This window comes from Danio rerio, chromosome 25 (assembly GCF_052040795.2).
Source record: "Danio rerio strain M-AB ecotype USA chromosome 25, GRCz13ab, whole genome shotgun sequence".
NCBI classification, from domain to species: domain Eukaryota; kingdom Metazoa; phylum Chordata; class Actinopteri; order Cypriniformes; family Danionidae; genus Danio; species Danio rerio.
This window is the reverse complement of record NC_141045.1, coordinates 9,496,556-9,520,001: the sequence shown is the minus strand read 5'-3', so window position 1 is coordinate 9,520,001 and position 23,446 is coordinate 9,496,556. Positions and strand designations below refer to the sequence as shown.

The following is a 23,446-nucleotide window of genomic DNA, read 5'->3' as shown; positions in this document are numbered from 1 at the left end:
GCTGGGAGTCCAGCCAAAACCAGCTATGTCCAGCTTAAAACAGGCTGGTCAAGCTGGTTTTAACTGGATTTAGCTGGTCTTTTTTCGAGCCTGACCAGCTAAGACCAGGCTGGAAATGGCTGGAAACCAGCCTGGAAATGGCCAAAACCCTCTAAAACCAGGCTGGTCAACCAGCTAAAACCAGCCAACCAGCCTAGGCTGGTTTAAGCTGTATTTTTCAGCAGGGCAGTGATAATGTATTTGATTAGAAGTAAATGCATTTTAGAGCAAGTCTTTCAAAAGTATGTGATCTTTGTGGTTGACTCACCTGAATCTGTTCAGTGTTACTTGCTAGCTTGATTTTATAGCCTTTGTACTTCACAATCACAGAATCTTGGCAAGCATATTTATTTGTAGCCTCACAATAATTGTTTTTAACGTGGACACTGATATTGTATCTTGGAATGATTTCTTGGACCAACACATAGTCGCAGATCCCTTGGAATACATAATATGTTCCATCAAAAGTACTGTAATGAGGGTCACCCCAGCCACTGCATTGACCTGTTGATTCAGAAAACAATAACCAAAGTAAAGTAGGGTGCATTTCTAAGGACACTGTTAATAATCTTATCATACACAATATTTATTAATTTAAACAAGTTTCATGGAACATGGTTTAAACTCACATGAACATTCGTACTTAGTGCAGCAGCCATTATTATAATAAACCTTCTCAGGCTTAAGCCCATTGGCACATGTAGGTATGTCAGAATCTGCAGAGTCACACTGTACAGGGCTTGTGGTGACTTTGCCATTTATGCAGGTTTTAGTGGTACACCCTTCATTCCATGACTCTCCATTCTGTTAAAGGTTCAAATAAAAGTGATCAATGAAGATGAACAATCCTGGTTATCTATTTACAAATTAAAAAAGCATTTTGTACATGAGTAAGGTTTTTCTTTTAACCTTTTTGTTGACATCGATACAGTCGTTTGGAACTGTTGAAAGTGGAATCGTAGTAGTCTGAGGACATGGCTTCTGTGTTATTTCACTAACACAATTGGAGTTACAGTAAGCAAAGTAGCACCAACCCGCTTTATCTGTTATATTGTAGATGACGGACTCTATGGAATAACAAAATGTGGTTCAGATTATAGCTCAGGAATTTCACAAGCTCCCCAAAACTGTATGGGAAATATGAAAGACTTATATTATTACATTCTTACCAGGTGGAAATGTTTGATTTGCAAATGTGCAGTAACAGGTTGTTGTTTCTGTCAATGGTGTTTCAGCGGTATTAGCAGTGGTAACTTCAGGAGTAGTTGGTGTTGTTGGTGCAGCAGTTGTAGTAGCTGTTGATGGGGTTTCTGTTTTTGTGGAAGGTGGTGTTCTAGTAGACAGTGTTTCAGTAACTGCAGAGGTAGACAATTGTGGTGCTGTTGGTATCGGTGGGCTGACAATTGTAGTAGCTGTCAATGGTGTTTCTGCTGTTGTAGGAGGTGGCATTTCTGTAGATGGTGTTTCAGCAGTAACAGCAGTGGTAACTTCAGGAGCCGTTGGTGTGGGTGGTGCAGCAGTTGTAGTTGCAGTTGATGAGGTTTCTGTTTTTGTGGGAGGTGGTGTTCCTGTAGATGGTGTTTCAGCAGTAACAGCAGTAGTAGATATTTGTGGTGCTGTTGGTCTCGATGCACTGACAATTGTAGTAGCTGTTAATGGTGTTTCTGCTGTTGTAGGAGGTGGTGTTCCTGTAGATGGTGTTTCAGCAGTAACAGCAGTGGTAACTTTAGGAGCAGTTGGTGTTGGTGGTGCAGCAGTTGTAGTAACTGTTGATGGAGTTTCTGTTGTGTGAAGTGGCATTTCTGTAGATGGTGTTTCAGCAGTAACAGCAGTAGTAACTTCAGGAGCTGTTGGTGTTGGTGGTGCAGCAGTTGTAGTAACTGTTGATGGAGTTTCTGTTGTGTGAAGTGGCATTTCTGTAGATGGTGTTTCAGCAGTAACAGCAGTAGTAACTTCAGGAGCAGTTGGTGTTGGTGGTGCAGCAGTTGAAGTAGCGATTGATGGGGTTTCTGTTTTTGTGGATGGTGGTGTTCCTGTAGATGGTGTTTCAGCAGTAACAGCAGTGGTAACTTCAGGAGCAGTTGGTGTTGGTGGTGCAGCAGTTGTAGTTGCTGTTGATGGGGTTTCTGTTTTTGTTGAAGGTGGTGTTCCTGTAGATGGTGTTTCAGCAGTAACAGCAGTGGTAACTTCAGGAGCCGTTGGTGTTGGTGGTGCAGCAGTTGTAGTAACTGTTGATGGAGTTTCTGTTGTGTGAAGTGGCATTTCTGTAGTTGGTGTTTCAGCAGTAACAGCAGTGGTAACTTCAGGAGCTGTTGGTGTTGGTGGTGCAGCAGTTGTAGTCGCAGTTAATGGGGTTTCTGTTTTTGTGGAAGGTGGTGTTCCTGTGGATGGTGTTTCAGCAGTAACAGCAGTAGTTACTTCAGGTGCTGTTGGTGTTGGTGGTGCAGCAGTTGTAGTTGCTGTTGATGGCGTTTCTGTTTTTGTTGAAGGTGGTGTTCCTTTGGATGGTGTTTCAGCAGTAACAGCAGTGGTAACTTTAGGAGCAGTTGGTGTTGGTGGTGCAGCAGTTGTAGTTGCTGTTGATGGGGTTTCTGTTTTTGTTGAAGGTGGTGTTCCTGTAGATGGTGTTTCAGCAGTAACAGCAGTGGTAACTTCAGGAGCCGTTGGTGTTGGTGGTGCAGCAGTTGTAGTAGCGATTGATGGGGTTTCTGTTTTTGTGGATGGTGGTGTTCCTGTAGATGGTGTTTCAGCAGTAACAGCAGTAGTAACTTCAGGAGCAGTTGGTGTTGGTGGTGCAGCAGTTGTAGTAGCAATTGATGGGGTTTCTGTTTTTGTGGAAGGTGGTGTTCCTGTGGATGGTGTTTCAGCAGTAACAGCAGTAGTTACTTCAGGTGCTGTTGGTGTTGGTGGTGCAGCAGTTGTAGTTGCTGTTGATGGGGTTTCTGTTTTTGTTGAAGGTGGTGTTCCTGTAGATGGTGTTTCAGCAGTAACAGCAGTGGTAACTTCAGGAGCCGTTGGTGTTGGTGGTGCAGCAGTTGTAGTAACTGTTGATGGAGTTTCTGTTGTGTGAAGTGGCATTTCTGTAGATGGTGTTTCAGCAGTAACAGCAGTGGTAACTTCAGGAGCAGTTGGTGTGGGTGGTGCAGCAGTTGTAGTTGCTGTTGATGGGGTTTCTGTTTTTGTTGAAGGTGGTGTTCCTGTAGATGGTGTTTCAGCAGTAACAGCAGTAGTAACTTCAGGAGATGTTGGTGTTGGTGGTGCAGCAGTTGAAGTAGCGATTGATGGGGTTTCTGTTTTTGTGGATGGTGGTGTTCCTGTAGATGGTGTTTCAGCAGTAACAGCAGTAGTAACTTCAGGAGCTGTTGGTGTTGGTGGTGCAGCCGTTGTAGTAACGGTTGTTGGAGTTTCTGTTGTGTGAAGTGGCATTTCTGTAGATGGTGTTTCAGCAGTAACAGCAGTAGTAACTTCAGGAGCAGTTGGTGTTGGTGGTGCAGCAGTTGTAGTAGCAATTGATGGGGTTTCTGTTTTTGTGGAAGGTGGTGTTCCTGTGGATGGTGTTTCAGCAGTAACAGCAGTAGTTACTTCAGGTGCTGTTGGTGTTGGTGGTGCAGCAGTTGTAGTAGCAATTGATGGGGTTTCTGTTTTTGTGGAAGGTGGTGTTCCTGTGGATGGTGTTTCAGCAGTAACAGCAGTAGTAACTTCAGGAGCAGTTGGTGTTGGTGGTGCAGCAGTTGAAGTAGCGATTGATGGGGTTTCCGTTTTTGTGGAAGGTGGTGTTCCTGTTGATGGTGTTTCAGCAGTAACAGCAGTAGTAACTTCAGGAGATGTTGGTGTTGGTGGTGCAGCAGTTGTAGTAACAGTTGATGGAGTTTCTGTTGTGTGAAGTGGCATTTCTGTAGATGGTGTTTCAGCAGTAACAGCAGTGGTAACTTCAGGAGCCGTTCGTGTTGGTGGTGCAGCAGTTGTAGTAGCAATTATTGGGGTTTCTGTTTTTGTGGAAGGTGGTGTTCCTGTAGATGGTGTTTCAGCAGTAACAGCAGTGGTAACTTCAGGAGATGTTGGTGTTGGTGGTGCAGCAGTTGAAGTAGCGATTGATGGGGTTTCTGTTTTTGTGGATGGTGGTGTTCCTGTAGATGGTGTTTCAGCAGTAACAGCAGTAGTAACTTCAGGAGCAGTTGGTGTTGGTGGTGCAGCAGTTGTAGTAGCAATTGATGGGGTTTCTGTTTTTGTGGAAGGTGGTGTTCCTGTGGATGGTGTTTCAGCAGTAACAGCAGTAGTTACTTCAGGTGCTGTTGGTGTTGGTGGTGCAGCAGTTGTAGTTGCTGTTGATGGGGTTTCTGTTTTTGTTGAAGGTGGTTTTCCTGTGGATGGTGTTTCAGCAGTAACAGCAGTGGTAACTTCAGGAGCCGTTGGTGTTGGTGGTGCAGCAGTTGTAGTAACTGTTGATGGAGTTTCTGTTGTGTGAAGTGGCATTTCTGTAGATGGTGTTTCAGCAGTAACAGCAGTAGTAACTTCAGGAGCTGTTGGTGTTGGTGGTGCAGCAGTTGTAGTAACTGTTGATGGAGTTTCTGTTGTGTGAAGTGGCATTTCTGTAGATGGTGTTTCAGCAGTAACAGCAGTGGTAACTTCAGGAGCAGTTGGTGTGGGTGGTGCAGCAGTTGTAGTTGCTGTTGATGGGGTTTCTGTTTTTGTTGAAGGTGGTGTTCCTGTAGATGGTGTTTCAGCAGTAACAGCAGTAGTAATTTCAGGAGATGTTGGTGTTGGTGGTGCAGCAGTTGAAGTAGCGATTGATGGGGTTTCTGTTTTTGTGGATGGTGGTGTTCCTGTAGATGGTGTTTCAGCAGTAACAGCAGTAGTAACTTCAGGAGCTGTTGGTGTTGGTGGTGCAGCAGTTGTAGTAACGGTTGATGGAGTTTCTGTTGTGTGAAGTGGCAGTTCTGTAGATGGTGTTTCAGCAGTAACAGCAGTGGTAACTTCAGGAGCAGTTGGTGTTGGTGGTGCAGCAGTTGTAGTAGCAATTGATGGGGTTTCTGTTTTTGTGGAAGGTGGTGTTCCTGTGGATGGTGTTTCAGCAGTAACAGCAGTAGTTACTTCAGGTGCTGTTGGTGGTGGTGGTGCAGCAGTTGTAGTTGCTGTTGATGGGGTTTCTGTTTTTGTTGAAGGTGGTGTTCCTGTAGATGGTGTTTCAGCAGTAACAGCAGTGGTAACTTCAGGAGCCGTTGGTGTTGGTGGTGCAGCAGTTGTAGTAACTGTTGATGGAGTTTCTGTTGTGTGAAGTGGCATTTCTGTAGTTGGTGTTTCAGCAGTAACAGCAGTGGTAACTTCAGGAGCTGTTGGTGTTGGTGGTGCAGCAGTTGTAGTCGCAGTTAATGGGGTTTCTGTTTTTGTGGAAGGTGGTGTTCCTGTAGATGGTGTTTCAGCAGTAACAGCAGTGGTAACTTCAGGAGCTGTTGGTGTTGGTGGTGCAGCAGTTGTAGTAGCAATTGATGGGGTTTCTGTTTTTGTGGAAAGTGGTGTTCCTGTGGATGGTGTTTCAGCAGTAACAGCAGTAGTTACTTCAGGTGCTGTTGGTGTTGGTGGTGCAGCAGTTGTAGTTGCTGTTGATGGGGTTTCTGTTTTTGTTGAAGGTGGTGTTCCTGTGGATGGTGTTTCAGCAGTAACAGCAGTGGTAACTTTAGGAGCAGTTGGTGTTGGTGGTGCAGCAGTTGTAGTAACGGTTGATGGAGTTTCTGTTGTTGTGTGAAGTGGCATTTCTGTAGATGGTGTTTCAGCAGTAACAGCAGTGGTAACTTCAGGAGCCGTTGGTGTTGGTGGTGCAGCAGTTGTAGTAGCAATTGATGGGGTTTCTGTTTTTGTGGAAGGTGGTGTTCCTGTGGATGGTGTTTCAGTAGTAACAGCAGTGGTAACTTCAGGAGCAGTTGGTGTTGGTGGTGCAGCAGTTGAAGTAGCGATTGATGGGGTTTCTGTTTTTGTGGAAGGTGGTGTTCCTGTTGATGGTGTTTCAGCAGTAACAGCAGTAGTAACTTCAGGAGATGTTGGTGTTGGTGGTGCAGCAGTTGAAGTAGCGATTGATGGGGTTTCTGTTTTTGTGGAAGGTGGTGTTCCTGTTGATGGTGTTTCAGCAGTAACAGCAGTAGTAACTTCAGGAGATGTTGGTGTTGGTGGTGCAGCAGTTGTAGTAACGGTTGATGGAGTTTCTGTTGTGTGAAGTGGCATTTCTGTAGATGGTGTTTCAGCAGTAACAGCAGTAGTAACTTCAGGAGCTGTTGGTGTTGGTGGTGCAGCAGTTGTAGTAGCGATTGATGGGGTTTCTGTTTTTTTGGGAGGTGGTGTTCCTGTAGATGGTGTGTCAGCAGTAACAGCAGTAGTAACTTCAGAAGCTGTTGGTGTTGGTGGTGCAGCAGTTGTAGTAACGGTTGATGAAGTTTCTGTTGTGTGAAGTGGCATTTCTGTAGATGGTGTTTCAGCAGTAATAGCAGTGGTAACTTCAGGAGCAGTTGGTGTTGGTGGTGCAGCAGTTGTAGTAGCAATTGATGGGGTTTCTGTTTTTGTTGAAGGTGGTGTTCCTGTAGATGGTGTTTTAGCAGTAACAGCAGTAGTAACTTCAGGAGCAGTTGGTGTTGGTGGTGCAGCAGTTGTAGTAGCAATTGATGGGGTTTCTGTTTTTGTGGAAGGTGGTGTTCCTGTGGATGGTGTTTCAGCAGTAACAGCAGTAGTTACTTCAGGTGCTGTTGGTGTTGGTGGTGCAGCAGTTGTAGTAGCAATTGATGGGGTTTCTGTTTTTGTGGAAGGTGGTGTTCCTGTGGATGGTGTTTCAGCAGTAACAGCAGTAGTAACTTCAGGAGCAGTTGGTGTTGGTGGTGCAGCAGTTGAAGTAGCGATTGATGGGGTTTCCGTTTTTGTGGAAGGTGGTGTTCCTGTTGATGGTGTTTCAGCAGTAACAGCAGTAGTAACTTCAGGAGATGTTGGTGTTGGTGGTGCAGCAGTTGTAGTAACAGTTGATGGAGTTTCTGTTGTGTGAAGTGGCATTTCTGTAGATGGTGTTTCAGCAGTAACAGCAGTGGTAACTTCAGGAGCCGTTCGTGTTGGTGGTGCAGCAGTTGTAGTAGCAATTATTGGGGTTTCTGTTTTTGTGGAAGGTGGTGTTCCTGTAGATGGTGTTTCAGCAGTAACAGCAGTGGTAACTTCAGGAGATGTTGGTGTTGGTGGTGCAGCAGTTGAAGTAGCGATTGATGGGGTTTCTGTTTTTGTGGATGGTGGTGTTCCTGTAGATGGTGTTTCAGCAGTAACAGCAGTAGTAACTTCAGGAGCAGTTGGTGTTGGTGGTGCAGCAGTTGTAGTAGCAATTGATGGGGTTTCTGTTTTTGTGGAAGGTGGTGTTCCTGTGGATGGTGTTTCAGCAGTAACAGCAGTAGTTACTTCAGGTGCTGTTGGTGTTGGTGGTGCAGCAGTTGTAGTTGCTGTTGATGGGGTTTCTGTTTTTGTTGAAGGTGGTTTTCCTGTAGATGGTGTTTCAGCAGTAACAGCAGTGGTAACTTCAGGAGCCGTTGGTGTTGGTGGTGCAGCAGTTGTAGTAACTGTTGATGGAGTTTCTGTTGTGTGAAGTGGCATTTCTGTAGATGGTGTTTCAGCAGTAACAGCAGTAGTAACTTCAGGAGCTGTTGGTGTTGGTGGTGCAGCAGTTGTAGTAACTGTTGATGGAGTTTCTGTTGTGTGAAGTGGCATTTCTGTAGATGGTGTTTCAGCAGTAACAGCAGTGGTAACTTCAGGAGCAGTTGGTGTGGGTGGTGCAGCAGTTGTAGTTGCTGTTGATGGGGTTTCTGTTTTTGTTGAAGGTGGTGTTCCTGTAGATGGTGTTTCAGCAGTAACAGCAGTAGTAATTTCAGGAGATGTTGGTGTTGGTGGTGCAGCAGTTGAAGTAGCGATTGATGGGGTTTCTGTTTTTGTGGATGGTGGTGTTCCTGTAGATGGTGTTTCAGCAGTAACAGCAGTAGTAACTTCAGGAGCTGTTGGTGTTGGTGGTGCAGCAGTTGTAGTAACGGTTGATGGAGTTTCTGTTGTGTGAAGTGGCAGTTCTGTAGATGGTGTTTCAGCAGTAACAGCAGTGGTAACTTCAGGAGCAGTTGGTGTTGGTGGTGCAGCAGTTGTAGTAGCAATTGATGGGGTTTCTGTTTTTGTGGAAGGTGGTGTTCCTGTGGATGGTGTTTCAGCAGTAACAGCAGTAGTTACTTCAGGTGCTGTTGGTGGTGGTGGTGCAGCAGTTGTAGTTGCTGTTGATGGGGTTTCTGTTTTTGTTGAAGGTGGTGTTCCTGTAGATGGTGTTTCAGCAGTAACAGCAGTGGTAACTTCAGGAGCCGTTGGTGTTGGTGGTGCAGCAGTTGTAGTAACTGTTGATGGAGTTTCTGTTGTGTGAAGTGGCATTTCTGTAGTTGGTGTTTCAGCAGTAACAGCAGTGGTAACTTCAGGAGCTGTTGGTGTTGGTGGTGCAGCAGTTGTAGTCGCAGTTAATGGGGTTTCTGTTTTTGTGGAAGGTGGTGTTCCTGTAGATGGTGTTTCAGCAGTAACAGCAGTGGTAACTTCAGGAGCTATTGGTGTTGGTGGTGCAGCAGTTGTAGTAGCAATTGATGGGGTTTCTGTTTTTGTGGAAGGTGGTGTTCCTGTGGATGGTGTTTCAGCAGTAACAGCAGTAGTTACTTCAGGTGCTGTTGGTGTTGGTGGTGCAGCAGTTGTAGTTGCTGTTGATGGGGTTTCTGTTTTTGTTGAAGGTGGTGTTCCTGTGGATGGTGTTTCAGCAGTAACAGCAGTGGTAACTTTAGGAGCAGTTGGTGTTGGTGGTGCAGCAGTTGTAGTAACGGTTGATGGAGTTTCTGTTGTTGTGTGAAGTGGCATTTCTGTAGATGGTGTTTCAGCAGTAACAGCAGTGGTAACTTCAGGAGCCGTTGGTGTTGGTGGTGCAGCAGTTGTAGTAGCAATTGATGGGGTTTCTGTTTTTGTGGAAGGTGGTGTTCCTGTGGATGGTGTTTCAGTAGTAACAGTAGTGGTAACTTCAGGAGCAGTTGGTGTTGGTGGTGCAGCAGTTGAAGTAGCGATTGATGGGGTTTCTGTTTTTGTGGAAGGTGGTGTTCCTGTTGATGGTGTTTCAGCAGTAACAGCAGTAGTAACTTCAGGAGATGTTGGTGTTGGTGGTGCAGCAGTTGAAGTAGCGATTGATGGGGTTTCTGTTTTTGTGGAAGGTGGTGTTCCTGTTGATGGTGTTTCAGCAGTAACAGCAGTAGTAACTTCAGGAGATGTTGGTGTTGGTGGTGCAGCAGTTGTAGTAACGGTTGATGGAGTTTCTGTTGTGTGAAGTGGCATTTCTGTAGATGGTGTTTCAGCAGTAACAGCAGTGGTAACTTCAGGAGCAGTTGGTGTTGGTGGTGCAGCAGTTGTAGTAGCAATTGATGGGGTTTCTGTTTTTGTTGAAGGTGGTGTTCCTGTAGATGGTGTTTCAGCAGTAACAGCAGTAGTAACTTCAGGAGCTGTTGGTGTTGGTGGTGCAGCAGTTGTGGTAACGGTTGATGGAGTTTCTGTTGTTGTGTGAAGTGGCATTTCTGTAGATGGTGTTTCAGCAGTAACAGCAGTAGTAACTTCAGAAGCTGTTGGTGTTGCTGGTGCAGCAGTTGTAGTAGCGATTGATGGGGTTTCTGTTTTTGTTGAAGGTGGTGTTCCTGTAGATGGTGTTTCAGCAGTAACAGCAGTAGTAACTTCAGGAGCTGTTGGTGTTGGTGGTGCAGCAGTTGTAGTAGCGATTGATGGGGTTTCTGTTTTTGTTGAAGGTGGTGTTCCTGTGGATGGTGTTTCAGCAGTAACAGCAGTGGTAACTTCAGGAGCTGTTGTTGTTGGTGGTGCAGCTGTTGTAGTGGCGATTGATGGGGTTTCTGTTTTTGTGGAAGGTGGTGTTCCTGTAGATGGTGTTTCAGCAGTAACAGCAGTGGTAACTTCAGGAGCCGTTGGTGTTGGTGGTGCAGCAGTTGTAGTTGCTGTTGAAGGGGTTTCTGTTTTTGTTGAAGGTGGTGTTCCTGTAGATGGTGTTTCAGCAGTAACAGCAGTAGTAACTTCAGGAGATGTTGGTGTTGGTGGTGCAGCAGTTGAAGTAGCGATTGATGGGGTTTCTGTTTTTGTGGAAGGTGGTGTTCCTGTAGATGGTGTTTCAGCAGTAACAGCAGTAGTAACTTCAGGAGCAGTTGGTGTTGGTGGTGCAGCAGTTGTAGTAACGGTTGATGGAGTTTCTGTTGTTGTGTGAAGTGGCATTTCTGTAGATGGTGTTTCAGCAGTAACAGCACTGGTAACTTCAGGAGCCGTTGGTGTTGGTGGTGCAGCTGTTGTAGTGGCGATTGATGGGGTTTCTGTTGTTGTGGAAGGTGGTGTTCCTGTGGATGGTGTTTCAGCAGTAACAGCAGTGGTAACTTCAGGAGTCGTTGGTGTTGGTGGTGCAGCTGTTGTAGTGGCGATTGATGGGGTTTCTGTTGTTGTGGAAGGTGGTGTTCCTGTAGATGGTGTTTCAGAAGTAACAGCAGTGGTAACTTCAGAAGCCATTGGTGTTGGTGGTGCAGCAGTTGTAGTACCAATTGATGGGGTTTCTGTTTTTGTTGAAGGTGATGTTCCTGTAGATTGTGTTTCAGCAGTAACAGCAGTAGTAACTACAGGAGCTGTTGGTGTGGGTGGTGAAGCAGTTGTAGTTGCTGTTGATGGGGTTTCTGTTTTTGTTGAAGGTGGTGTTCCTGTAGATGGTTTTTTAGCATGAACAGCAGTAGTAACTTCAGGAGATGTTGGTGTTGGTGGTGCAGCAGTTGAAGTAGCGATTGATGGGGTTTCTGTTTTTGTGGAAGGTGGTGTTCCTGTAGATGGTGTTTCAGCAGTAACAGCAGTAGTAACTTCAGGAGCCGTTGGTGTTGGTGGTGCAGCAGTTGTAGTAACGGTTGATGGAGTTTCTGTTGTTGTGTGAAGTGGCATTTCTGTAGATGGTGTTTCAGCAGTAACAGCACTGGTAACTTCAGGAGCCGTTGGTGTTGGTGGTGCAGCAGTTGTAGTTGCAGTTGATGGGGTTTCTGTTTTTGTGGGAGGTGGTGTTCCTGTAGATGGTGTTTCAGCAGTAACAGCAGTGGTAACTTCAGGAGCCGTTGGTGTTGGTGGTGCAGCAGTTGTAGTTGCAGTTGATGGGGTTTCTGTTTTTGTGGGAGGTGGTGTTCCTGTAGATGGTGTTTCAGCAGTAACAGCAGTGGTAACTTCAGGAGCCGTTGGTGTTGGTGGTGCAGCACTTGTAGTTGCAGTTGATGGGGTTTCTGTTTTTGTGGGAGGTGGTGTTCCTGTAGATGGTGTTTCAGCAGTAACAGCAGTGGTAACTTCAGGAGCTGTTGTTGTTGGTGGTGCAGCAGTTGTAGTAACGGTTGATGGAGTTTCTGTTGTGTGAAGTGGCAGTTCTGTAGATGGTGTTTCAGCAGTAACAGCAGTGGTAACTTCAGGAGCTGTTGGTGTGGGTGGTGCAGCAGTTGTAGTTGCTGTTGATGGGGTTTCTGTTTTTGTTGAAGGTGGTGTTCCTGTAGATTGTGTTTCAGCAGTAACAGCAGTAGTAACTTCAGGAGATGTTGGTGTTGGTGGTGCAGCAGTTGAAGTAGCGATTGATAGGGTTTCTGTTTTTGTGGAAGGTGGTGTTCCTGTTGATGGTGTTTCAGCAGTAACAGCAGTAGTAACTTCAGGAGCTGTTGGTGTTGGTGGTGCAGCTGTTGTAGTGGCGATTGATGGAGTTTCTGTTGTGTGAAGTGGCATTTCTGTAGATGGTGTTTCAGCAGTAACAGCAGTGGTAACTTCAGGAGCCGTTGGTGTTGGTGGTGCAGCAGTTGTAGTAGCAATTGATGGGGTTTCTGTTTTTGTGGGAGGTGGTGTTCCTGTAGTTGGTGTTTCAGCAGTAACAGCAGTGGTAACTTCAGGAGGTGTTGGTGTTGGTGGTGCAGCTGTTGTAGTGGCGATTGATGGGGTTTCTGTTGTTGTGGAAGGTGGTGTTCCTGTAGATGGTGTTTCAGCAGTAACAGCAGTAGTAACTTCAGGAGCCGTTGGTGTTGGTGGTGCAGCAGTTGAAGTAGCAATTGATGGGGTTTCTGTTTTTGTGAAAGGTGGTGTTCCTGTAGATGGTGTTTCAGCAGTAACAGCAGTAGTAACTTCAGGAGCTGTTGGTGTTGGTGGTGCAGCAGTTGTAGTAGCAATTGATGGGGTTTCTGTTTTTGTGGAAGGTGGTGTTCCTGTGGATGGTGTTTCAGCAGTAACAGCAGTGGTAACTTTAGGAGCAGTTGGTGTTGGTGGTGCAGCAGTTGTAGTAACGGTTGATGGAGTTTCTGTTGTGTGAAGTGGCATTTCTGTAGATGGTGTTTCAACAGTAACAGCAGTGGTAACTTCAGGAGCCGTTGGTGTTGGTGGTGCAGCAGTTGTAGTTGCTGTTGATGGGGTTTCTGTTTTTGTTGAAGGTGGTGTTCCTGTAGATGGTGTTTCAGCAGTAACAGCAGTAGTACCTTCAGGAGCTGTTGGTGTGGGTGGTGCAGCAGTTGTAGTAACGGTTGATGGAGTTTCTGTTGTTGTGTGACGTGGCATTTCTGTAGATGGTGTTTCAGCAGTAACAGCAGTGGTAACTTTAGGAGCAGTTGGTGTTGGTGGTGCAGCAGTTGTAGTAGCGATTGATGGGGTTTCTGTTTTTGTGGAAGGTGGTGTTCCTGTAGATGATGTTTCAGCAGTAACAGCAGTAGTAACTTGAGGAGCTGTTGGTGTTGGTGGTGCAGCAGTTGTAGTTGCTGTTGATGGGGTTTCTGTTTTTGTTGAAGGTGGTGTTCCTGTAGATGGTGTTTCACCAGTAACAGCATTAGTAACTTTAGTTGCTGGTGGTGTTGGTGGTGCAGCAGTTGTAGTAACGGTTGATGGGGTTTCTGTTGTTGTGTGAAGTGGCATTTCTGTAGATGGTGTTTCAGCAGTAACAGCAGTAGTTGATATTTGTGGTGCTGTTGGTATTGGTGGACTGACAGTTGTGGTATCTGTCAACGGCACTATTTTTGTTGTGGAAGGTGACACTACTGTAGATGGTGTTTCACCAGTAACAGTAGTAGTAACTTCAGGAGATGTTGGTGGTCCTGCAGTTGTAATAGCTGTTGATGGGGATTCTGTTTTTTTTTGTGTTGGCATTTTTGTAGATGTAGTTTCAGTTGTACCAGCAGTGGTAACTCCAGGTAATGTTGAAGTTGGCAGACTAGCAGTTGTAGTTGCTGTGGATGTTGGAAGTGGTAATACTGTAGATGGTGTTTCAGCAGTAGAAATTCCTTGTGATGTTTCTGTTGTTGGACCAGAAGTTGTAGTAGTTGTTTTTGGCCTTTGCGATTCGGATGTTTGTGGCCTCTCTGTCGAAGGTGTTGCAGCAGTAATAGAAGTATATGTCTCGGGTGATGAAGGTGTTGGTGTTTGGGGTGGAGTTGTGAACGTGAATGGTGTAGTTGTTGTCATACATTTATTAATGCTTCTTATTATCTCTCCATTGGATCCACACACAGCTGTAAAGCATGTACCATTCCCATCTGTGGTATCGTACATTACATCTCCAGTCGTGTATATCTTGCCATCATAAGTACAGAGAGAAAGACATTCTGCCTCTGTAACACATTTCCTGTTGTCCTCTCTCAAAAATGGTCTTTCAGAAGGACACTGAGGAAAACATCCTAGGAGAATAATTAAAGGCCAAATGGAATTAGCAAGATACACATTTCCTTTTATTATATGTCTTGACATCAGCAAATGTATGTATTAATAAAAATATTTTCATTTACTAATTATTTTCTCTAAAGTAATTTGTTCCTCTGCAAACTATTAATTGTACAAAATCCTTTGTTTAAAGGTTTGAAAATGACATACCTTCTAGGAGGGGAATTTGATTGGAGCAAGTTCCTGATGGGTTTCTGCAAGTTTTCATGCAGGTCGATCCGCAGGTTTTATAGTGCCATTCACATTCACTTGGAGGGTTGTTGTAATAGTCACAGAATAAAGCTGCAAGAACAAGCACATATTGACAATGAAGAAGATCCAAATACATATGATAAGAAATTTAAATCTTTGCTGCGTTCACACCAGACGCGGAACGCGCGTCAAGCGCGAGTGATTTACATGTTAAGTCAATGCAAACGCGCGGATAGACATCCTGCGGCGGGATATGCGCGAATGGCGCAAATTGCGCGAATGGCGCGGCACGAATTGAGTGTTTAAACGCGCTTAACAAGCGTTTCACGCGAATCTCTCGAGTTCGATAATCTGAACTTCATCGTACATTCGCGCCGCGTTAACCAATCAGAAGCTTGCTCTTGTGGGGGCGTGATTGTAACGTAGAACCTGTTGTTGGTGTTCCGAGGGAAATCCTCCAGCCTTCACCGACAACAGTTCATCAAACTCGACTTGGCTCAGTCAGAAGCACCGCTGAAAGCCTCCGTCATCCAGGTTAAGTTTCTGGAGGAGTTTATGAGCTCACAGAGCTGGATGCACCTCTGAAAGGATGTAGTGGACTCAGACACGACCCTAAACGTATCGACGCTGTTTTTCAGTCTTCATAAAGCACATAAACACTGTTATTTTTTACATAAAATCCATGTTAGCCATTTAGCTATGAAGCTAAAGTAACCGGGCAGACAGAAGCCATGCCCATCACGCGAATCCGCGTCTGTTCTGAAGTGGATTTGACACGCGAATGAAGCGGGGTTTGACGCACTAATGAAGTGAGTAAACTCAAATGTTCATGCGGCTAAATGCGCACGAATAGTACGATTTATCCGCACGTTCCGCGTCTGGTGTGAACACAGCATTACAATTCCATTTGGATCTCTATGATAGTAATTCTGACTTAAACAGTTTGGACTTACGACAAATACTTGGGCTTCGCCATGCTACGCAAGCACCGGTTTTACGGCATTCAGCAGCATAAGCAGCCACTGCAGTACAGAAACAATCACAGTCACCCCCGCTATCGCATGCACAGGTGTCCTTTACACAGGCATCATAGTATGGGCCAGAGTCCACCTAGAGACAGCAAAACTTTTTTTTATTTCAGGCATGGAAACAATAAGGGCAAAGTCCAGAAGAACAAAATTTTCAGAATGCACTAAGTATATAATTTTACTTACACGTGAATGGCAGTCTGAAAAGACAGGGCTTGTAATGATGCTGCATTGTTTGATAGCCCAGGCACTCCGGTGTGGATTCTTTTCACATGGGTTCATAACATTGCTCACATCCGGACAGCCTGGATTCGACTTCCAGCTATTCCCGAATACCACTGGATCGGTGACTTCTTCTCCATCATGTTTCATAAAGTCATTGTTAGCATTACCATCAAAGTTTCCACACAATCCACACACCTTGCCCTGTCATAGAGATCAAGTTAATGTTAAGGTGAGTGAATAAACGGGAAAATGAATTGATTTGTTTGTGTACAAAGGGGTAATGCTTACCTTAAACTTGGGATGCAGTTGGAGCATCACACTTGTTTTACTGTCCCAGATTAAGTTCAGCAGACCTTTGACCTCAATGACATTGTATATCCCAGCAGTATGGATTTGGTATTGGTAATCTGTGCCATTGCTTTCAACAACTTGAATTTCTTTCTCCTCTGATAAAATCAGTTTGTATCTCTGCAGTATTGAAATAGTCAGTTAGAAAGGTATCCATCAACAGAATTAATAATTGAACAGTCTTTTCTCATGATATATGCTGCTTGCATACTCAAGCTGACTTTTAGCTAAGATGTATCCTCACCCCAAAGAAAAGATTGATGGACTTGGAGCAAATGGTTCCAGAGGTGCCACATGGAATGTTCTCTGTGACAAGGCGTAAAGAGTATGGACTCTGGTCTGTATTGCAGTAATCCTAGAGAAACCAAACAAATTGTAAGATTGTAATAAGGTTGTAATCTAATTTTCTTTCTAACTTGGAAAGGCCAAAATTGATGAAAAACATACATGGACTAAGATTTGTTCACAGTCTCCATGGAAAGAATATTTCTTGCCATCAAATGTCATGAAATGACCTTCACCATAGATGGTGCAGGTGCCGTAACACTCTTTTTCCGTGCAATCCCACATCCCATTTCTGCATGTGCTGTAATATAGACATAATTCATAGATTCTGCCTTTTAATGGTTTGCACCAATTTACCACCTATATAGGGAATCTCATAATATTACTTAAGCGCACATGTGATGATATATTTGTAATTTATTTCCTATTGCTAAGAACGCTGGCTCACCAGGTGTTACAGTCCTCTTGAACTTGTCCTCCAGATGAATAGGTGACTCCATTGTGGACACAGGGACATTTTTCCCTCTCCACACATCCACCTTGTCCATCAGCCAGAAGGTTATCTGGACACATACACCCTGATACACACCCTGTACTCACCTACAGCCAAAACAAAAACCCAGAAAGGTTTAGCATTGGTAACCCTCATTTCTTCTTAGCTGAGACCTGCACATTTTTTTTGTGGCCAAAATAATGTGGAAATTTCTAAAACTTACACAATTGTTTAGGTCTTGTTTCTGGCATGTTCTCTGACACTCTGTGCCCTTTTTTCCTGGTTCATAATTTGAGCATTTGAAGAGCACCATTGGAGCAACACAGGCTATACACACAACAAGCACATGGATGAGAAAATATTGCACATATCAAGTGATGATAATGAATTTGACTGGTGGAATTGCAGAATAAAAAAAAGTTGAAACTTACTTTCAGGATTGGAGCAGTGCAGTTTGCCAAGTTTACAGGTGCTGTAAAATTGAGCAATTCAGGAGTTACTAATGGTTGCATTGGTATTCTATCGTCAATTCATTCATTCATTCATTCATTTTCTTGTCGGCTTAGTCCCTTTATTAATCCGGGGTCGCCACAGCGGAATGAACCGCCAACTTATCCAGCATATTTTTTACGCAGCAGATGCCCTTACAGCCACAACCCATCTCTGGGAAACTATCGTCAATGCATTGGATGTTAATTGAGGAACTTACCATGTTAGACCATCTACGTGGGATACTTCCGAAGGTTTTATGACCTGGTCACCGCTGTAACAAGGACACTGGTCAGCAGGCACACAGATGCCTTCTTCATTAAGGTAGGTTCCCTCAGAACAAACACAGCCATCTACAGGTGTGAAGGACCCTTGGCAGGTGTTTTCTTGTCCACTGAGAGAACGGCAGGTGAGGCCACAGCCAGTCATACCGTAGGAGTGCTTCATGTTCTCTGAACACTCAGATTCTATGCATAGAATGAACACTTATTACGAATTGTTTATTTGTCCCCAAATCAACAGAACGTTATTCAAATAGATAATATAGATAATACCACAAGGGTCTGAATCCATCCAGCCTTGGAGAATGATTCCTCTTGCAGCACAAGCATGGGCATAAGTGGACACAGCCGCACAGATGCACTTCCTGATATCTGCACACTTGCAGGTGTCATAGACGCACCTCTGCAGAGAATGAATCCCAGATGTGACAACATGATGATGCGTCTGCTATAAATACTGTATATAGTTCATTTCAAAAGGGAATATACAAAAGAACTCACTTCATAGTAAATCTTTGGGCATATTTCTGAATGACATGCAGAAAAGGCTCCACTTTGGTTAGTCAGACGGGAACACCAGTCTTTAGCAAGTTTCTCTGAATAAAAGAATAAAGATTCAACATAGTTCTGTAAAGTTTGCAACATATGCATTTGCGAATACCATTAATTAGTTATTACTATTTAAAACCGTTTATTGTAATACTTCATATACCTGTGTCCACACTCAGGCTACAGGGGTTGTCAAATGTGTTTTCAAGATCAGGACAACTATATGGGGTTTTCTTCCAAAAGTTGGCAAAAGATATCGCTGTGCCCTCTGTGATACCCAAATCTGTTTTAAAGTCATCTGATTGGACATCATTGTAGTTTCCACACAGTCCTTAAAGAAGCAGAAATAAAGGTAAGTAGTTAGGTTCATGCTTTTATCTCCACTGATATATTGTATTGTTTCTTTAATAAAGTAGTCATATACATTTTTATTACACAGTTTATATGAATACTGTAAATTAACTGACATGTTTTACTTGTTCAACCTTTTCTTTCAAACTCACCAGTCATTTTTCCTTTCTCTTCAGTGCTTGCTACAATGTACAACTGCATAACTGGAGCCAGCTGGATTTCCAGACGAAGACTGTTTAAATCAGCAATAATGAAAGACAAAGAGGGCTGGAAGATGCTCACAGGACCTGGGACAATGAAAAGAGTGGTTAGGATACAAAATCTAAATTTGAAGAAGCAAGGAAAAGCCTCAGATTTTCAGAGAAATGCATTTAGTGATGTTTAACATACATACATTCAGTACTATTCCCCCATTTTTTTTTTTTTTACAACTCACCTATGACAGCAGGAAGATTAAATGGGCTGTTTCCATTCAGTGTCACAACACCATCAGAAGTAAAACCAATCTGTTTTTTCCAAGTAAACAAACAGATGTTTTTTTTTATTGTCATACTTGATCATGTCTTGGTATTGTAAAAATTTTAATGAAACATACAGCAATCGTTAAGATATAAAATTTAAATAAACCTAGCGCTTACAGTAGTTCCAGAGATGACAAGGGTAACTGAATTAAGACATGTGTCTGTTCGTGCTGGCTCACATTTTGCCAGATTTCCCACAACAGCAAAGTCACTGTCATTAGAGTGCTGGAATAACAAACACCTATCAGTACCTCCAAATTATTTACAGTATAATTTCTTTGATGGCTACTCTATATAAACCATTTAAATAAAAACTATCTTGCCCCGACAGACCTTAGTTAGGATGTAGTCGCAGTTCCCGCTGAAGGTGAAGCTCTTTCCATCAAAAGTGGTGACGTGAGAACCTCCAACAACAGAGCATGTGCCGGGACAGTCCAGGTATGTGCAGGTCCAGTGCCCAGCGGCACAAAAACTGATATAAAACACAGCAGTGTCAACATTTGTACATGTATGCATGATTTTTTAATGTGTCTATCAATCTAAAATGTTACCATTTTTTGCAAGCTTGTTGGTAAGACTCTCCTGATTTATATACTGTGCCATCATGCACACATGGACACTCGTTTACAGGAACACAACCACTCTGACCAATGTCGTCTTCAACGGTCCCTTTACAAAAAGAACAGATGGTGCAATTTAGTTAATAATATTTTATTCACAAGCACAAAAAGTCACTTGATATTGCATAAAATTACCTTCAGGGCAGAAGCAGCCATCCACACAGTGATCTTTACACATTAAATGTGCAGTTGGATCAGAGCAAGTGCTCTTACACGGACCTCCACACTCCATGTATTGCAGGTTTATAGGACACATCTTTGCTGCTCCACAAAATAAGACAATTAGTCTTGTATTAAATGTGTTAAAATGACCAGATAATAAGTCATGCTAGTATAGTTTTAATGGGTAAGGATTATAATCGATGTAAACATGAAATTTTATGCCTTCTTTTTTTTATTATTTATTAGAAGTGATACTCACGGCAGAGCTGTTCTGTCCTCCATGTTCCTGGTTGTCCTCCAGCATGTGTGCATTGTCGTGAGATCTCTGTTAGCGTGTTGCACAGACAGTCATGGCTGCCGTAACATTGGCACATGTCGCTCACACAGGCTTTTTCAAATATTTTCATGTCCATCACATCATAACAGCCACTAAACCCTGGACTGCTGAGGTACTGCTGGCAAACCATTGTGTTCTGAAAAAAAAATGGAAAATTGGTCAAACGTTCAATTGCGAGCATCAAAATTTCCATTTTAAAATGCTCACGATTTTGGCTAATACCTGGTCACACTGATCCTTGGGTGGAAGTATAACGTCTTTACAGGATTCAGTTGGTGTTGAGATCTTCCATGTGGCTGGACCTGAGGATTTAGTTGGTAAAACATCACAGTTTAGTTGAATTTACTTACAAAAGTGAATAAAGCCATTGTTTTGAATTAGTTGACTGTACTTAAATAAGTAAGTAAACCCATTGCTTCAAATTTATTAAAGGGATTTAGGGAGCCTTGAAAGGACCCAAAAAATGTACTCATAAAACTGTAACTATTGTCTTTCATAATAGGAAAAATAATTACTATGGAAGTCAGTGGTTACAGGTTTCCAGCTTTCTTAAAAATATCTTTTTTTATGTTCAAAGTGAATGGTGAGTAAATGATGGCAGAATTTTCATTTTCTGGGTGACCTTTTTATTTATGCAGACATCCCAAGTCTCCAGGAAGTTCACGGAGTTTCCCACAAATGCATAGAGACTCCCGGATGCCTGAAAACGAATGATAATCTCCCGGAAATTGCGCATCTCCCGCTCGGTCCTCAAATATGGCGCACACCCCTCTCCACGGCATCCCTCCCAGCTCTAGAGGTACGTCGCGCGCCACTTTTGCCCCTCCGCTCTTCATCAAGCACTCGGCCCTACCCCTCTCTTTAGTCTCCCCCGGAAATGACTTTTCCCAACTTGAGATGCAGGGGCGGACTGGCCATCTGGCACTACTGGCAAATGCCAGAAGGGCTGGACCAATTTTTAAATGTGGGCCGGTCAGTTTTATTTATTTTTTTAATATGTATTGTTTTTAAGTGCAGACAGCTTTTATCTCTTGCTAGATGTGATATAATGATGATGATAATAAAAATAATAATAATAATAAAAATAATAAATGTTAAGCATTTGGTCCAATCGGCAACTGCTGCCTGGTTTCAAGATGGGCCGACCCAATCAGGTTATCTGGACATATCTCAAATCTGGCAAGAATGTCATATTATTTCACCATCTATACACCAAAATAAATAGTGAATGTGCGTGTCAGTGGGTGGGGCTGTGTCGGTGTGGTAATGCAGGCTACAGTGTGGCTACAGTGCCAGGGCTGGATTTTTGTCCCAGTCCGCCCCTGTTGAGATGTCTGTTAATTTAAATAAACGATGTGCACATTTATAACAAAAGTTAAGAAGTTTAATACAAGAAGTTAATTATAATTCAAGAGTTCACACTTAGATATTGCTTGACAACTGTTAGCAGGTTTGGCATGCTGTCCCGGGAGAGAACCCTGAGCTCGGAGATCCCGCCAGGTCCATAGAGCATGTGAGGGGAGTACGAGATCAGGTGGTTCTCGAGAGCTCCCCTTTAGTAAAGGAGGAAAGGAGGAGAAAGGGGTGGATGGGGTATTTCTTCGGAAAACGAAGATAAGGGAGTAAATCTAGCTAGGCTACTTATAGTGAGTTAGGATAGATCTGATTGGCTAACTAATGAATGTAGATGGGAGGCCAGCTGCAGTCAATCATATCACGTGCTCCTCTCGAAATTAGTTTGAAAAACTTCACGAAGTTACGTTAACTTATGTGTTCTTAGTTACAAAGGGTTTACTCACTTTTTAAGGGACAGTCAACTTTTCACTGTTTAAAGCATAAATTTTAAACTGGATTCCTGGAGGGCCGCTCTACACAGTTTTGCTCCAACCCTATTTAAACACAGCTGATCCAACTAATCAAGGTGTTCAAGACTACTGGAGATTGTTAAGCAGTAGGGAGTTGGAGGTAGTTGGAGCTAAACTCTGCAGAGCTGTGGCCCTCCAGGATTTGAGTTTGAGAAATTCTAATTTTATTAAAAACATGACATGACACTACAAAAACATGACATTTACCACTCTCAGGCATATCATCATCCTTGTCGCCATTGTAGTTTCCGCAGAGTCCACATGTCAGCCCTTTATATTTCTCCGCAAGTTCAATCTTGGGAACATCATGAAATGTCAGTGATATACAAACACAGATCAATTTCTCAGAACAACTCAAGCCTGCCAAAATGTTTATTAATGGCTAAATTGTTTGCCAGTGCAAACACACTCAATAAATTCAACACTGAGCTGTCAGTTACATGACCAAACCTGTTGGCTAACTGCGGCTTTCTCAAACAATCCCTGTTTGCATTATGATTTGTAGAACTGATATCCTGTTTGCTTTTCCTTAGTTATCATGTGCAAACAAATATAGTGGCTTAAAGGGTGTGTGTGTGATTTCATGATAGGTTCATGGATTAATTGTGTCTCATTGTGAAAGAGAACCTGCGCTGGAACTTTATCAGGTTTGCTTTGTTTTGTTTTTTTACCGCTATCAACAGATTTCATCAAATCAGTTTTGAAGTGTCAATTAGAAGTCATTCATTCATTTTCCTTCAACTTAGTGCCTTATTTATCAGGGGTCACCCCAGTGGAATGAATCACCAGCCATTCCAGCATATGTTTTATGCAGCGGATGCTCTTCCAGCAGCAACCCAGTACTGGGAAACACCTATACACTCTCACATTCACACACACACATACTCTAGAGGCCAATTTAGTTCATTCAATTCACTTATACCAGGTATCTTTGGACTGTGGAGGAAACCGGAGCACCTGAAGTAAACCCACACTAAAATGGGGAGAACATGCAAACTCTCCACAGAAATGCCAACTGGCCCAGCCAGGACTTGAATTTGCGACCTTGCTGTCATGTGACAGTGCTAACCACTGAGCCACCATTAGAGGTCATAATTGTCTCAATATATTGCACATTGTAAATACCGCTATAGAGTTGTCTTCTTCCCAAAAGATGGTCATTCCATATCTGGAGATCTTAATACTTGTTGGGCTTCCTTCGATTTTAATTCCCTTCTGATTGATTGGAACAGACACCCTGCAGAAGGAAGTGTTAGAAACTTATAAACATATAGAAACGCGATACATTTAGATGTGCATCAGAATGGGTTATTTAAAATGGAATAGGGTTAGTTCACCCAAAAACAAAGAGTCCCTTATCATTTATTCTCCCTCATGTAGTGTTAAACCTTTCTTCTATTGAACACTAAATAAGATATTTTGAAGAATGTTAGTTGATGGCACTCGATATCTTCCAATAATAGGAAAGAAATACTATGAAAGCCAATAAGTGGAGTTACCAGCATTATACAAGATATCTTCTTTTGTGTTCAACAGAAGATTGAAACTCATAAAGCTGTCAAACCTCTTGAGAGTGAGTAAAAGGTGAGTACATTTTTATTTTTGGGTGAACCATTCCTTTAATAAAATGGCCAGTAAGCAAGGACGTAGATTTGCTCTTGACATTAGTGGGAACATACATCTCTAGAGCTGCATTGAACAGCACAAATTCTGTTTTGCGCTTTTAAAAAACACGAATAAAGTATTTAACAATATAAAATAAACACTTAACAATACAAATAACAATTTCCCATGCTACAAAAGTCAATTTACGAAATTTTTCTGCAGTCAGGCTTTGAGGAGGGATGAATGTAGAGAAATTTATAGAGGCACGTGACCCAATTTAACT

The 23,446-nt window shown here is 43.2% G+C and overlaps 1 protein-coding gene across 1 annotated transcript in view; it reads right to left on the bottom strand.

Annotated features, from left to right (window-relative positions):
• Positions 1-23,446, bottom strand: part of muc5.2 (mucin 5.2) — a 36,953-nt gene that overhangs the window by 9,669 nt on the left and 3,838 nt on the right. Inside the window, exons 5-31 of the mRNA XM_087311675.1 lie at positions 22,684-22,795; positions 21,766-21,853; positions 19,916-19,995; positions 19,616-19,829; positions 19,330-19,455; positions 19,126-19,243; positions 18,908-19,046; positions 18,692-18,799; positions 18,490-18,559; positions 18,206-18,340; positions 17,866-18,033; positions 17,655-17,749; positions 17,427-17,556; positions 17,093-17,339; positions 16,815-16,855; positions 16,607-16,710; positions 16,339-16,490; positions 16,053-16,191; positions 15,850-15,960; positions 15,546-15,725; positions 15,219-15,458; positions 14,958-15,114; positions 13,963-14,094; positions 1,209-13,769; positions 949-1,106; positions 669-843; positions 308-543 (exon numbers count right to left, since the gene is read on the bottom strand). Coding sequence (XP_087167801.1) covers positions 308-543; positions 669-843; positions 949-1,106; positions 1,209-13,769; positions 13,963-14,094; positions 14,958-15,114; positions 15,219-15,458; positions 15,546-15,725; positions 15,850-15,960; positions 16,053-16,191; positions 16,339-16,490; positions 16,607-16,710; positions 16,815-16,855; positions 17,093-17,339; positions 17,427-17,556; positions 17,655-17,749; positions 17,866-18,033; positions 18,206-18,340; positions 18,490-18,559; positions 18,692-18,799; positions 18,908-19,046; positions 19,126-19,243; positions 19,330-19,455; positions 19,616-19,829; positions 19,916-19,995; positions 21,766-21,853; positions 22,684-22,795 — 16,216 coding nt within the window. The remainder of the gene's footprint in view (positions 1-307; positions 544-668; positions 844-948; positions 1,107-1,208; positions 13,770-13,962; positions 14,095-14,957; positions 15,115-15,218; positions 15,459-15,545; positions 15,726-15,849; positions 15,961-16,052; positions 16,192-16,338; positions 16,491-16,606; positions 16,711-16,814; positions 16,856-17,092; positions 17,340-17,426; positions 17,557-17,654; positions 17,750-17,865; positions 18,034-18,205; positions 18,341-18,489; positions 18,560-18,691; positions 18,800-18,907; positions 19,047-19,125; positions 19,244-19,329; positions 19,456-19,615; positions 19,830-19,915; positions 19,996-21,765; positions 21,854-22,683; positions 22,796-23,446) is intronic.